Source organism: Myotis lucifugus, unplaced genomic scaffold (genome assembly GCF_000147115.1).
Source record: "Myotis lucifugus unplaced genomic scaffold, Myoluc2.0 scaffold_192, whole genome shotgun sequence".
Taxonomy (NCBI): domain Eukaryota; kingdom Metazoa; phylum Chordata; class Mammalia; order Chiroptera; family Vespertilionidae; genus Myotis; species Myotis lucifugus.
The window spans coordinates 128,942-145,177 of record NW_005871240.1 but is presented as its reverse complement, the minus strand read 5'-3'; the positions used below and the strand labels follow the sequence as shown (position 1 = coordinate 145,177).

The 16,236-nt window shown below is 36.2% G+C and overlaps 1 protein-coding gene across 1 annotated transcript in view; it reads left to right on the top strand.

Moving 5' to 3' along the window:
* Nucleotides 1-12,722, top strand: part of TMEM47 (transmembrane protein 47) — a 28,315-nt gene extending 15,593 nt beyond the window's left edge. The window contains exons 2-3 of the mRNA XM_006096990.3: nt 5,328-5,468; nt 9,350-12,722. Coding sequence (XP_006097052.1) covers nt 5,328-5,468; nt 9,350-9,528 — 320 coding nt within the window. The 3' untranslated portion in view covers nt 9,529-12,722. The remainder of the gene's footprint in view (nt 1-5,327; nt 5,469-9,349) is intronic.
* Nucleotides 12,723-16,236: the final 3,514 nt, after the last annotated feature.

Genomic DNA, 16,236 nt, shown 5'->3' with positions numbered 1-16,236 from the left:
GTGCCCATCAGCAGATGAGTGGATTAAAAAACTGTGGCACATCTACACAATGGAATACTATGCTGCGGTAAAAAGAAGGAATTCTTACCATTTGCAACAGCATGGATGGAACTGGAGAGCGTTATGCTAAGCGAAATAAGCCAGTCAGAAAAAGAGAAATATTACATGATCTCTCTCATTTATGGAATGTAATGAACAACATAAACTGATGAACAAAAACAGATTCAGAGCGTCAAACCTCAGAGGGTGAGTAGGGGAGGGTGGGGGCATGGGGAAAAGATCAACCAAAGGACTTGTATGCATGCATATAAGCCTAACCAATAGACACAGATAACAGGGGGGTGAGGGCATGAGTCGGAGGGGGGATAAGGACACATATGTAATACCTTAATAAATAAATAAAAAATAAAATTAAAACTCCCTGCAAACAAAAGTCCTGGACCGAATGGATTTACAGGAGAATTTTACCAAAGAAGAAGAACTAACATCTATCCACCTCAAATTATTCCAAAAAATTTAAGAGGAAGGAACACTTCCTAGCTCATTTTATGAGGCCAGCATTATCCAAATTCCAAAACCAGATAAAGGCACTACAAAGAAAGAAAATTACAGGCCAATATCCCTGATGAACACAGACACTAAAATCTTCAACAAAATATTAGCAAATCAGATCCAGCAATATATTAAAAGATCATACACCATGACCAAGTGGGATTGATTCCAGGGATACAAGACTGGTACAATATTCGCAAATCAATAAATGTGATAAATCACATAAACAAATTGAAAGACAAAAAAATCACATGATCATATCAATAGATGAAGAAAAAGCATTTGACAAAATCCAGCACCCTTTTTTTGATAAAAACTATCAGAAAAGTGAGAATAGAGGGATCATAACCTCAATAATAAAGGCCATATATGACAAACCTACAGCCAGCCTAATGCTCAATGGGCAACAACTAGAAGTGTTTCCCTTACGAACAGGAACAAGACAAAGATGTCCACTTTCACCACTCCTGTTTGACATGGTCCTAGAAGTCCTAGCCACAGCGATCAGAGAAGAAGAGATAAAAGACATCCACATTGGAAAGGAGGAAGTAAAATTCTCAATTATTCGCAGATGACATGATGTTGTACATAGAAAGCCCTAGTGGCCATCAGTAGATGAGTGGATAAAAAAAGCCGTGGGTCATTTAAACAGTGGAATACTATGCAGCTGTAAAAAAAGAGGGATCTCTTACCATTTGAAAGAGCATGGATGGAGCTGGAGGATATTATGCTAAGTGAAATAAGCCAATCTAAGAAAGACAGATATCACATTATCATACTTATTTGTGAAATCTAATGAACAAAATGCATTAACAAAATAAAACTGAAGCATGGAGGCATGGAAAAAACTGACATACCTCAGTGTGAGGATTGGGGAGACAAGAAGAGATAAACCACAGAACTTATATACTTAATAGTGGCCTGGTGCACGAGTTCATGCACATCAAAAGGAAATTAATTAGAAGAAATATTTTAATATTGCTGTTTGCCCTTTCTCTACAATAGAAGTGTCAACCAAATTCACGATTGGCAATAACAGATCAAAACACATGCGTGCGATTGGCACCAGCGAGAGCTTTATCGCGCGTGTGCGATTCAACTTAGCCTTTTATAGATATAGAATAAACTTGCTTAATTAGACCTGCTTTCTGATTTAGCTAAACTTTTTCCAGCCCAGTGAAGCACCCCAACTTCTCTTTCAGGTAATTGTCAGCAACACACCAGTAAATATCAACACAAAGCAGAGTATTATTGTAGATCACGTAGGGAGAACAAAGGGTAAAATATTTAACTGCAGCAGTGTTTGACTATATTCTGTGCAGTAAGGAAAGCTGAAGTCATTTTCAAGGTCCACCATTTCTTCTTTTCAGTCAGGTCAAGTTTCTGAGCTTTCTAAATCTCTGTTTTCTGGCTAATGAATAGAAAATAGGATTCCATCGAGTCTCCTATCTACCTACTCCCGTACTTCTTTGAGGATCAAATGAGGTGAGCCACGGAGAATGCTTCACAGACATTTGGTTAAAGTGTAAAATGTTTCTACCTGTGTTCCTGGGCTGAAGACACTCCAAGGAGGCTGGTTGCTAGGGAGAGGAAGCTACATTTTGTGCCATTCGGTCTTGACAGTGTCGGTTGCGATTTGGTGGGTTGTTGCTCCGGGGTGGTGGCGGGCCTGTGTCCTACTTGGGGGAAGCCGAGTGTTGCTTTGTGGGTGCCAGGTCCATGGTGCTGTTTCTTTGTAAATAGTCAGTGTGCATCACAGCAGCTCCTGCGTGGAGTGTCTGCCCCCTGGTGGTCAGTGTGCATGATAGTGACCAGTCAGATGGTCAGACACTTAGCATATTAGCCTTTTATATATATAGTTTATATATATAGATATGCATAGCCCATGGACACGGGCAGTAGGGGGGTGAAGACCTGGAGGGTGGGTAGGGGCTGAGAGGAGGAAGGTAAAGGGGGGGAGAGGGAAACAGGAGGCATCTGTAATACTATCAACAAAATATAAATAAAATAAAGTAAAAGTAATAGTACAACTAGAAGGTATTCAGCATGGGTTCTCTTAAACAAAATCTCCAGAACTGAATGGATAGATGGATAAGATATTATTTTCTTTGTATCCCAAACACTTTGATAAGATTAAAATTTGATTTATGCCCTAGCCAGTTTGGCACAGTGTATAGAGTGTCAGCCTGCGTACTGAAGGGTCCCAGGTTCGATTCAGGTCAAGCACACATGCCCAGGTTGCGAGCTCAGTTCCCAATAGGGGGCATGCAGGAGGCAGCTGATCAATGATTCTCTGTCATCAGTGATGTTTCTCTCTCCTCTGTCCCTCTTTTTTTTTTTTTGTTTATATTTTTATTGACTTTTTACAGAGAGGAAGGGAGAGGTATAGAGAGTTAGAAACATCGATAAGAAACACTGATCAGCTGCCTCCTGCACACCCCCTACTGGGGATGTGCCCACAACCAAGGTACATGCCCTTGACCAGAATTGAACCTGGGACCCTTCAGTCCGCAGGCCGATGCTCTATCCCAGGGGTGGGCAAACTTTTTGACTCGAGGGCCACAATGGGTTCTTAAACTGGACCGGAGGGCCGGAACAAAAGCATGAATGGAGTGTTTGTGTGAACTAATATAAATTCAAAGTAAACATCATTACATAAAAGGGTACGGTCTTTTTTTTTTAGTTTTATTCATTTCAAACGGGCGGATCCGGCCCGTGGGCCGTAGTTTGCCCACGGCTGCTCTATCCACTGAGCCAAACCAGTTAGGGCGTCTCCCTTTCTTTCTGAAATCAATAAAAATATATTTTTAAAATACTTGATTTATTACTCAGAAATTTCAACTTATGTTTTCAGAAGGATTTCTGTTTTGTTAAAGTGCAATGTTTGTGCTATGTATATAAGTTTTTTAAAAATAAATTTAGAGATTTCCAAATGTAAAGATTATTCTTTTGGGTTTTTTTTAAAAATTCAAAGCTACATGCTGTTATAGAATATAAAGCCATAGTATGGATATACTTTTAAACTCTAGTTGAAAGCCAGATATACTTTGGTTTGAAGTTATATGGCTTTGTTGCATGAAAAAAATGTTCTCTACTTTTGTGTTTCATCTTTATATTTAAAAAAGTGTGGATTTGTTCTGTTTTCCCCTTGTTTGTTTGTTGTTTCCTGAACACAGTGCAAATTCCAGTCCAATGCCAGTTATTATCCAGAATTTATTAGAAGAGGATATACAAGAGGACCCTTGAGGCAGGGATATACAAATGTAAATAAATTAAGTATAGGATATTGTAGGTTCCTCCATTTATCTCTTAGACTCCAGCAGCAAAGAGTGCACTTTGGAAGGTTTCTAGAGAGATAATTTCAGTGCGCAGCATCCAAATATCATGAGTTCTTAACTTTGGATAGACTACATGGCAATTTAATCATGGATTAAAGTCTATTTTCATTTCCTGCACGTACATTAAAGTGAGAGCCAGAAGAGGCAGCCTGGGACTTCCTAACAACCCCCGCTGAAAAATGTTCTCCCCAGTATCATTTTCTGTGATGCTTCCTAATAAGCTGATAGTGCTTTTATCTATTCACTTTGTTTGTTCGTAGAGAACATTTTGCTCTTCTTATGGAATGGAAAGTAGGCCAGTTTTCCGTCATACTATTTCTACATCTTTCTTTTATAAGAAATGACAAATGCATTTCAGTGAGGTTTATGTTCCACTCGGCATGAGAGACTCTTTAAAGTACCCATGTGCAGGGGGCCTGCCCATGGTAAGTAATCAGCATACGCTTACTGTCTGTGTGCATGAATGACGAAAGGGGCTAATCAGCCATTTAGAGGTCATTTTGGATCCCTGGAAATTCCTAATTTCAGAAACCATTCCTGTGGTGGTAAATACAAAAGTAAGGTTACAATGAAATGAAAGAGGGGAGGAAAAACAACAACAAATCCCCCTAATGCTAATTTGCTGGGGAGTTGTTTTTGTGAAGGGGAGGAGGGAGGCAAATAAAAACTTGGTGGGTGGGTAGGTGGGTGGATGGGTGGATGGTGTGTGTGTGTGTATGTGAAAAGGAAGGCTGTGTGTGTGTGTGTGTGTGTGTGTGTGTGAGAAAAGGAAGGCTTTCTAAGAAAGCACAGCAATTTTTTTTAAAGCATCGTTGCCACAAGCAACAACATAGATGAATATTAGAAACATAAAAGCCAGGCATAAAAGAATTCAAAGCATTTACATATAGTTTAAAGACAAGAAAAATGCTTCCATATGAGATATGATAGATGTCCATCAGTAGCCTGTGGGGAGGTGACTATTGACTGGGGAGGGGCACAAGGGCACCTTCTGGGGAATGGAAATATTCTGTATCTTAATCTGGATGGTATTTACTTGGGTGTATACTACATATTAAAATTCATCAAGTTATCTACTTTTTGTACTTAAGATCTCTGAGCTTTATTGAGTTCAATAGAAAATGTAATAATAATAAGGAAAGTAGGTCAGGGAGGGGGCACCAAATTTAGCATGAATGCTTAAAATAGTATCCTTGGAAGAAAAGCATGGCAAACCTCTGGTCTAAAAACTCTGCTGAGTTTAACATAGGCAACTTTTCTGAATAAGACATTTATAGTAATTTTTGTTGCAAAACATTCCAAATCCCAAAGGATGCTTAGCATGCAGTAAATTAACATCCGTTTAGCAGCAGCAAGGTGAAGGCTGCTGAGCATAGTTCTCTTGATTCCTTGAGGACTTACTGCTTAAAAGCAGTGTTTTTCTTTTTTTCTCTCTAGATTGGCAGATTGCTACTCTGGCTTTACTCTTGGGCGGTGCTGCTATCATTCTCATTGCATTCCTGGTGGGTTTGATTTCTATCTGCGTGGGATCTCGAAGGCGCTTCTACAGACCTGTTGCCGTCATGCTTTTTGCAGCAGGTAAATATGTTCATTACTTTCAAACTGGTATTAAAGGTGCATGAACCTTTCTACTACCCTTCCGTCTCATGCAGAAGCAGTATGCAGTTGCTGCATTGCATACAAATTGAGAGGCATTTGTTGTATTTTAAGGTAAATTGGCTAAAGGTTTATCATATCAGTTTTTAGTGTGTTAAACATTTCACAGAGCACGGTGGCAATGTCTAAACTTCTAAAAGGTGAATAAATAATAGTTCTTGACAAGGCTGTCACTTTAAGAATTACGGATGTATTGCAGCTGTCTCACATCCAGTTTTTCCCCCCTCATTTAACCCCCTTGGTTATCTTAAGGCAACATTATTTTTTTTCTGACATGAAACTAAACACACACACACACACACACACACACACATGCACGCACATATATACATATATATATATATATATCCATCCTTAGAGGTATAAATCTATTTGGACATAAACATGGTTATACTGTAAAATCATAATGTATCACTTGCACCATCAGACATTTGAATTGTATGAGGTCAATGGCATACTCATTAATTTAACAGCCATCATTTTATGAAGCATTCTATGATTAAAATATCAACCAAGGTAAAATGGAGGTTTTACAAAAAGTCAGGAAGCTATTTAAAAAGGGGGCTTATAAGACTAAAAGCCCAGTACATTGTTTTGTGTGTTTCAATTTTCATTTATAAGAATAGCTTTGAATATATTGTTCTTTTTGACTCAAGCTGAAATAGTCTTGTGGTCCCTTCAATTTACCCTGTCAGTCATATCTGATTTGAAGACTGCAAAATAAGCCCCTGTGACTGTCAATAATGAAGACACTGACAGAATCATCTAGGCTGTTAGATGAATTTTTTAAAGCTGTTTAAAGTAGGGAATAGAGAAATTTCTCAGGATTTGAAGGGAATATAAAATCAGAAGTGTTCTGCTGCCCCCTGCTGTTCATTTCAGTGTTCTTCTTGTACCAATGAAGACTGATCAGAATGTAGGTGTTACAAAAATGAAGGGCTGAAGGGCTGAAGTACATATATGTGTTCTTGCTCAAGAACACATATTAGTTATAATGGTAGATCTAGTATTTCATCACTACTGTCACTCATTCATTCAACTGTTTATTGGGCACCTATTCCAGACTTCTAATAGAGTAGAAAACACCTTTATAAAAAAAATATTTTGAAAGCTTAGGTGGTGACCATAGTATCAATATTTTGTTGATCTCATGTGTAATAAAAGGTCTGTTGTGAATCATATAGTACGACATAAAGAGTCTCCTAAAGATTACATCAGTTTTGTTCATTAGAGTCCACAAATAAGTGAGATCATGTAATATTTGCCTTTCTCAGATTAGCTTATTTCCACTGATGGGCTCTTGGGCTGTTTCCACATCTTAAGTATTGTGAATAACGATGGCTGGTTCACCAAAAAAGCAGTCTAATCTTTTTAGAATATAGTTCAGATCAGTTAATACTTATCCGCTCAAACTCCTCAGGCCCCTGACCTGGTGCGCATGTCTATCCCTGAATGGGCCCCTGGCTGTCTTTTCTATCATCTCATGCCACTCCCTTCCTTGCTCTAATGTACTGCAACTAGTGAAACTTATGTTTCTCTTCACCCAGTGTGCTTCTGCAGCAGGAGTTTGCACTGCCTGTACCCTCACCCCAGATTGCTCACTCCCCACTATATTGACCTGCACCCCCCATTCATTCAGGTCTGTGCTCTAATGACTCCTCCCCAAAGAGAACTTCTTCAACTCTCTATCTAAAAGAGCATAGCATCCTCTGTCTTGTTTGCTTGCTTTCTTGTATTTTTATGTCCCTTAGCAATAACTGCCATATTCTGTATTTAATTACAATGGACTGCCTACCCATAAGGGTAGCACTTTAGTTACCAATGCCTCAAACTGTATCACTTTAGAAATATCCAAATATTTATTGAGTGAATGAATTTATCCAATGAGTAAATAGATTACTATTCCTATTCACATTCATACTTTAGTCCTGTTCTGCCAGAATCAGTCATGATTTGACTAGTGACCGGAATACAGAAACCTTAAGGAGAAATGCCTTGTTTTAAAAAAAACTTAGTAACTGTGGCATTTTCTTCACCTATAGCCCATGGTTGATAGTGATTGACTGCTTGTTAGTTTTAAGACATTTAAATCACGAACGTGCCCTTTCACAAAGGCACAGAGCCAGCTGAATTTTTAAAAAATTGATATACATTTGGAACTTACTGGCTGCAAATCGTGTGGGTTATATAATATGCTGTCAGTTGTCCTAACAACGACTTAAAACTTAGCAGATGTTTAAACTACAAACAAGGTGTGATTTCTGTTTTGGATGCTGAGAGATTCTCCTTTTTGAGGGACCTGTTTATCCATTCACTCTCAGTGTTGAACTGCAGGGCAAAATGTTTAGAATTCTTATATCAGGTTCCAGAAAGGTCACTTGACCCTCACATAGAGCTTCATTGAAAGTAATTATTTTGAGGAATCATGCCCTCATGAATTTTCTGTACTTCATCAGTTTTATGCCCAAGATAGATGACTGCTATACAGACTTTCTAGGAACATTAATCATATTGATAATAGTGATCTTTTACAGCTACTGAGAACAGATGAGAATAGATTTTAAAGCACAGAATTTTAGTTTAATTAAGCACACTATCCATCCTGTTACTCTTTTAAAAAATGTAATAAACTATCTTTTTTTATTTTATCAAGGTTTATTCTTGTATCGTACTCCTTAATTGTTTGTTGCTACACTTTTGGAGTTTACAGTATTTTTAAGATGGGTTAAATAATAATCATTTTAACCAAAAATTGACTTTATTTATCAGGAGTTGGAAAACATCCTCCCCCCCCCCCCACACACACACTGGGTGCTTCCTTCTCATCTTCCGTATTTTATTTATTTTTCTTTATTGTTGAAAGTATTACAGATGTCCCCTTTATTTGCTTTCTTTCCCCATTAACCCCCTCCACAACCACACCTGTCCTTCCCAGGCCTTGAACACTGTTGTCTGTGTCCATTAAAGCATGTAAGTTCCCGTTAATCACTCCCTACCCAACCCCCACCCCTGCTTTTCCTTTGAAATTCCTCAGTCTGTTCCTTGCTTCTATGTCTCTGGATCTGTTTTGTTCATCAATTTATTTTGTTCACTAGATTCCACATATGAATGAGATCATGTGATACTTGTCTTTCTTTGACTGGCTTATTTCATTTAGCATAATACTCTCCAGGTCTTTCCATGCTGTCTCAAAGGATAGGATATCATTCTTTTTACTGATGCTTAGTATTCCATGGTATAAATGTAGCACAGCTTTTTTATCCACTCATCTGCTGATGGGCACTTTCGGTTGCTGTTCACAGGTTTTGTATAATGCAACAGTTGAGCTTAACTAGTACTACCTGCCATAATACTAATAATTATATACATGGGTAGGCAAAAGTAGGTTTATAGTTGTAAGTACACAAAATAGATTATTCTTGTATTATTTATTAGTTATTTTATTTATTTGTATAACTGTAAGCTCACTTTTGCTCACCCCTGTATGTATTTGTAAAGTGATAATTCTTGGTATGCCCATAGAAAATACTATATTGCACTAATTATTTTGCCAAAACCTATTATGGTGATTTACTAATTATTAATAGAGTAATTCTTACTGTATTGTGAAAAATAGTGTTAAACAGAGAAAAAATGTTAATATTTTAAAGTATATACTATTTAGAGTAAGCAATGCTTCAGATGTTTTGGCTTTTATGTTTATTTGGTTAAAAAGTAATTCTCGTAACTATGTGTATTTATATGTTATATTATTCTGTTTCCTGTAAATACATTTTTCTAATTTTGATTTGCTTTTCTTTCAGTTGTTTTACAGGTTTGCAGCCTGGTTCTTTACCCAATCAAGTTCATTGAAACTGTGAGCTTGAAAATTTACCATGAGTTCAATTGGGGTTATGGCCTGGCGTGGGGTGCAACTATATTCTCATTTGGGGGTGCCATCCTTTACTGCCTGAACCCTAAGAACTACGAAGACTACTACTAGAACCAATAGTCTCAAATTGGGGGGAAAAACATCCAACAAGGATTACATCTGCATCTTTTCTAACTCACTATTTTCTAAAACACTTGTGGAGTGTCAAGCAGTTTGCTAAGTTGATTTACTATCTTTTGCCTTTTGGCTGTCAACATAATAACCAGCTTCTACATCCATTTTAGGGACCTGCACAAATTAAGAGAGCTGATTAGACATAGGCAAATGCTGCAAACTTCCAATATGTTCTTGTCATTTTTCTTGACAAGTGAAGGGTCTATATGACAGCAACCATTGTGAGAAACTAGATGGAATGAGAAATGCCTGAATCTCCTATTGCCTGCAGGGGAGCAGCTGGCATACGCAACATTTAGAAGTTCCTTTTGCGCTGACAAGGATTTAACTGTCAGAGTCCTTATCACCTGCTTTTCCCACCCAATGACTAAATTGCCATTGGTTTTTTGCTTGAGTGAGCTCTTGAATAGTGAACTGCCCATCAGCATCTAATGGGAGTTCTGAATGTAAGTTGTTAATGGTACATATTCCATCTTCAAGAGTACTCTGTTTAATGGGAGGTTATGCTTTGGCAATCAGCATTTCCTTGGGAAAGGTGTCAAGACTTGGAGAGGTGCTTTTCATTATGTGGTTAGAAATTGTGTCTCAGCCATATCTAGAATGAGGAAAATTGGGAGTTTCTACCTTCCCTGGGGCAACTAGAAAGACATATGCATGAGTTGCTTTTGTCCTAAGTACCCGGTAAATCATTTATCAAACATTACAGCAAATAATTGTGCATATGTAACAAACTTAAGTGTTTTTATAGAAGATGGACCATTAGCATAAATGGTAATATGTTGTTCCCTAGCCCTACACTTGCATTTGCCTATTACACATAGAATTAATATTTGCTCTAGTGAAGTGATTTGAACACTAACCTTGTACACGTTGTTAAGAGGCTTAGGTCGGTATGCACACTTACTTACCTTACACAAGTACATATTAAAGCTTTTGCTCTATATTCTCTACTATTCCACTGGAAAGTTTTAATAGAATTGTATAAAGAAGAAAAATTGAAATGGTATTAATCTAAAAATTATTGATTCTGTAAGCACTGTAGTTCAAAAAAGAGTAGCAATTAGGTTGGTCATTTTGTTTAAAGTAGAAGGCTGCTTTTTTCAAGTATTTTAAATGTCTTTATTAAAAAATAAAGGAATAGTGATAGATTTATTTGAATGTCTAAATGTCTCAGTAGAGGAATGGGATTCATCTGGGTATCACCTGGTCCTCTGATGTTAACTAAGGGGCTAACTGATTTGTGCACACAATTATGATGGATTTATGTTAAGGGAATTATTTGTTGACTGTTCAAATATAAGGAAATATCAATAATAGGGAATAAGTTTGCAACTAATCTCATACTGCAAGCTTGTTCATCTTAATCCTGTTTAATATACAAATTTGGATAGTTTAATTATAAGCATATTTTTATATCAAATATACAGTTCTAATATAAAAGTTATAAATAATTATTTTTGTTAACAAAGACACTAAAACAGTATGTCCTGGTTTTGGCCCTCTTGCAGAAAGAAGCAGTGGAGAAAATCATTGAAAGCACACCTATGTTCTCTTGTATTGCAAATTCTGTTAAGAGCAGGACCACATCAATAGTATTTAATAATTTGCTTTCCCTCCCAAAGCAAAGTTCTGCTTTCAGCTTGTCTTAAGAGCTGTTGCCAAAACAACAGAAAGAAAAAACTATTTTATTATTCAAATGCTTAAAAAAAACCTCTTCTGACTTTTCTATAGAATCACAAAGTAAATATGAAGTATCAGGCTTATTCTTATTTTAGCAGTGACAAAAGTGATTAAATGCATCCTAGAGAGAAACCTTTATAAAAGTATATGTTTCTATGTAGAACCGTAAGAAACTATGAGTGGACATTTTCCAGAAAGATGTTAGTATTATAGAATCTTTTGAAGCAGTTTTCTTGGTAAATACACATCGTAAAATCTGGGCCAGACTGTCTTGCAGTTAGTTAATTGCATATTGTCAGAACAGCATGAGAAATATATTTGTTGGAAAGGGATTTCGGCTACTAAACACTCTTGATTGTGAGAGAATCTCTTTATTCCTTAATAATGGAAGAACAGTACTTTGGTGCTGACATCAATGAGGCACTTTTCTTAGTCCTAGTAGAGGATGCAGTGTGCTGTTAGACTAATATCACATCTCAAGTCTTACCAAGTTTTCATTCTCTGTCAACATGACAAGCTGAAAAGTGACAGAATATGTCATCAGCTAAGGTATACATATTTGCAGTTTACTGAAAAGTAGATTGCTTATATAACTTTTTCTCCTTAGCAGTGAAGAGCCCTATGCTATATTTCTACCATCACTAATGTTGTTTGGAAGTGTTTCATTATTAACAAGCTCAGTAATACATGAGTTGTTGCTCATCTGAAATACAGTTTTGTCTATCAGAATAAACACAAGTGAATTTCTCAGCTACATTAACATTGTGTATTTGCAGCTTTAGGTTTGTTTGATGTTTTCTCACAAGCAAAACTGGTAACCATAAACTCATTGTTTATCTTAGAGAGAGAGATATACACACACGTGTAGCAAAAAGTACTCAGCAGGGCTAGTTATTCAGATTTCTTGCACAACTATTTAGCTTTTTGTAAGTTCAACATGTAAATTTTAAAGACAAATATAAAGAGACCTATGTGTTTGAAATATAAAAGATATATATGGATTAGCATGTACCTGTATATTATTAAACATGCAAATGCACTGACTGGTAAGTGATGTCTAATTGTATGGCTAGCAATGTGATTTATTCAGACTGTATTTTTGTACAGAGCAGCGCACACTAACTTATGCCTCTGTGTCCTCTTTAATGCCTAATACTGTGCCTAGATATTTCATGTTTTAAAAATAAAATATACTTCATGCTGTTCATGCTATTAGTTTCTCTACTGCTGTTCTATATTTATTATTTGAAAATATATGACATTTTACTACTTAAATATGAATTCCTGATATTCTGGTTATTTTTTCTAATAGTCCTCTGGGGGAAACCTGTTTATCACTCCATTGGTTTTGAGTTTGCAGTTTCAGGATCAGTTCCTTGTTTCATGATTTGTGTAGCTGACATGAAATTATCTATGTGGAAAAAAAATAAAAATAAAAGTGGTTTCACGGATGTGGTTTGACTCTGTGTCTTCTCTACTGTACACAGGTTTCTGAATCACATGTCTTTCAGTTCATTTTCTCCTTTATATAATCATTTTGAAAACAGCTTAATATGACATGCCCATTTTGTATCAAATTTCCTTAAAACTGTATTTTATTTCAAATTCTCAAGATTCTGTCCTCCGCAGCTGAGTTACATGAAAAATAAAAGGAAATATCTTTTTAAACTTTCTGTTTTAAAAGGAAGGCGGACACAATGTGGACTATCTTGTTTCCTACTCTCTAATCTCACAATTAGAAACAGTAGAAGTGAAAGGGTTTTTGTTCAGTTTTCAGGGTTTGCAAGGTATGTTAAAGCAGGCTTTCCTACATAATTTCTGTTTTTTAATTAGGCACTCTAAATTTTCAGTGCACATGTGTACATGTATATGTGAAGAAATTTGTAAATTTAAAGTCAAAAGTTCCCATCACCATTGGTGTATATAAAATGGTGAGTATACTTGGAAAGAAATTTAAGTTTGACAATAAAATTCACTTGTATGGTTGTCAGGAAATTATCTTGTAGTTATAAAGAAGATCATATATGATTGAACAACTTTCTTGTTGGTAAATCAGTTTGAATATAAGATAAATTTTTTGTCATGAAGATATCCTTCCATATCTCATAAACCCTCAAATTTTGAGAGGTCCACAGTATATTTTCTGCTAAAATATTGTAAAATATCTGCAAGTCTATGATATATTTAATATCAAACGTTTTCTGAAAATATATTGATTTTTTTTACAGAGAGGAAGGGAGAGGGATAGAGAGTTAGAAACATCGATGAGAGAGAAACATCGATCAGCTGCCTCCTGCATACCCCCCACTAGGGATGTGCCCGCAACCAAGGTACATGCCCTTGACCGGAATCGAACCTGGGACCCTTCAGTCCACAGGCCAACGCTCTATCCACTGAGCAAACCCGGTTAGGGCTAATATCAAACTTTTAAAACTATATGAAAAGTTACAAATTCTAAAAATTTTGCCAGTTTTCTATCATTTTGTAAATTGTTCCTTTTGATGACCTTACTCTAATTTGATGGAATAGCATCATTCATTTGATGTATTATATTTTCAGCATAAAGTACTTTCATTTTTATACAGAATTCTCATGAGCAGAACACCTTTACAAACATGTCCTGCCTGGTAATTATCCATGACCCAGTTTCTCTGAATTTGGAAGATATGGAGACATAACTTCACTGGAATTTGACAAGGGAAAATCCTTTGCCTTCAGAGATTTCATTGTGAACGCATAATAGAAAACCATTTTCAATTTGCTTTGCCATGATGGCGATGTAGCCTGTTAGCAGTTTGTTTTATTAAGTCAGGCCCATATTATGTCAGCACAGTGTTCCATTCTGATGGTTTCCAAGTCATTTTGGTTAGAGAATAACTTGATAGTGAAATTATTTTGTATTCTGTAGAGTAATCCACTGAATACCTAGATTTCTAATGTATCGAAATTTTCATGGTATGACCTGTTAATAGCTTTTCAGAAGTACAACCTTAATGAGATCAAATTAAAAGAGCAAATAAAAAATAGAATTAAGTGCTTAGACTTTTCACAGGAAGCACTGACTTATTTGAATCATTTAACTTCCATTCAAGTATTAGCACATGGTATCATAGCTACATAACTTAGTGTCAAAGTTAAAATCAGATTCACAAAACTCCATGTAATAAAATGCCAAAAAATTTTTTCTATATAAGGCAGGTTTTCAGACTGGGAAGTCTCACAATCTTAACAACTACTAAATTTTGCCATGAGCAAAGGGTTCATGTATCTATACATGGAAAATTTGTTTTCAAAGAGTCACCAGCTAGGTGACTCACATTTATATTCCAGCAGTAAGTCTAATGGTTCCAAAGTGTAACTAAGAAAACAGGAGCTGAACTGTTCAAATGGGAAGGATAATATGTAGTGTTTCTAAGCCAAGATTAACAGCACACAAAGAATGGCGTTCTTTGTAAAACTAAAGCTGTGTTGAGTGGTTCACCAGAGAAACTCAGTTTTGGCAAGCAATTATTTCCAAGTTGAATGACTTCATAGGAATAATGATTATAAAAGAGGCTTGGAGCAAGCCCTGGGAAACCATGTCATCAAACCAGTAAAAATCTTGAATACTTCAGTTTCCATGTGTGACAAGGATTAATGAAAAAGTAGTATCTAAACAATTTACACACACACACACACACACACACACACACTAATTTTGGCCTGTATAAGGATGTGTCTGGATGGCCCAAAGACATTTCTTATACTATAGAAGAGAAGCAGTTAGGCATGGGGTTAAACGTAAAATATTACTTTTATGTGATGATGGTATTAAAGACTGCCCTTTGATTGCTTTGAATTTATCATAAAGATAAAATAAGAAATGAATGGCATACAGCCTATTTTTTTTCTGGCTCCAAAGTCTCTCCTCTTTATTACATTTTGCTGCTGCTTCCATTTTGCAGTGACCCCAAAATAAGGGGACTTAAATTCACAGATTCATAGTCACTGGAAAGCAATTGCTCTTACAAACATTTTTACTTGGGAGGGGACCCCATTGGAGAGAAAGAAGCAGTAGTTTTGATAGCTAAACAGAGAAAGGGCATGCATAGCCTATTTGATTTTTAAAATTAAAAATAATTCAAGAGTTCAGATAAATTGTTCTAAACCTCAACAGAAGACATTTGAAATTGTGAATGGGGATTTAAACTGTTAAGAGTTAAATGGAGGAGAAACTATTTCTGTGTGTTAACTGAAAAGACAGATAATGCTATCACACTAGGCAACCTCTCCCAGACAAGCTGCATCAAAGCATTTTTGGAGAGTAAGTCCTCCTTTGTGGCCATATCACAGCTCAGTAGTAATGTGACAATTCCTGAAATCAAGAACAAGTTTTCTAATTTTACCTCTTAGGTGATTCATCTTAAGCATTACCTAGGTATTATGGTTGTGTTAATTGAGTAGTGGTGTGTCAGAAAGAATGAGAAAGAGTAATAAAACATTTAACACTTATGATCATGAAAAGTATGTTTTTCATTCAACTCCAAGCTATGAATGTCACTGTTGGAAGAAATTTGGCATAAGTTTGACATTACATAGAAATCCTTATGGAGGCATAATGTTTCATATAAAATTTCTAGTTATAGTTTCCAAAGACCTTGATTTTTTTAAATGCTTCTTGATGAAGCAGAATTTTGGGAAAATCCATTCCCAGAATATTTCTTTGTAAACCTCAATATTTAGCATCTATCTTCCCAGATGACGTTCAATACATGAAATTCTTAGAGTTACTGTCCCCTATTTTTTCAGACATGGATAAAATTATTTTCTCCCTAGATGCATCAGAAAGTCAATAAACACAGCGCATATTTAGGCAGAATTTGAGCTTTAGGAAGTTCAATTATGATCCTAAACATGGCAACCTGCTGCGGCTGATTGCATGACATATTTGAATCAGAAATGTTCTAAAAGTTGAACCAACAATTA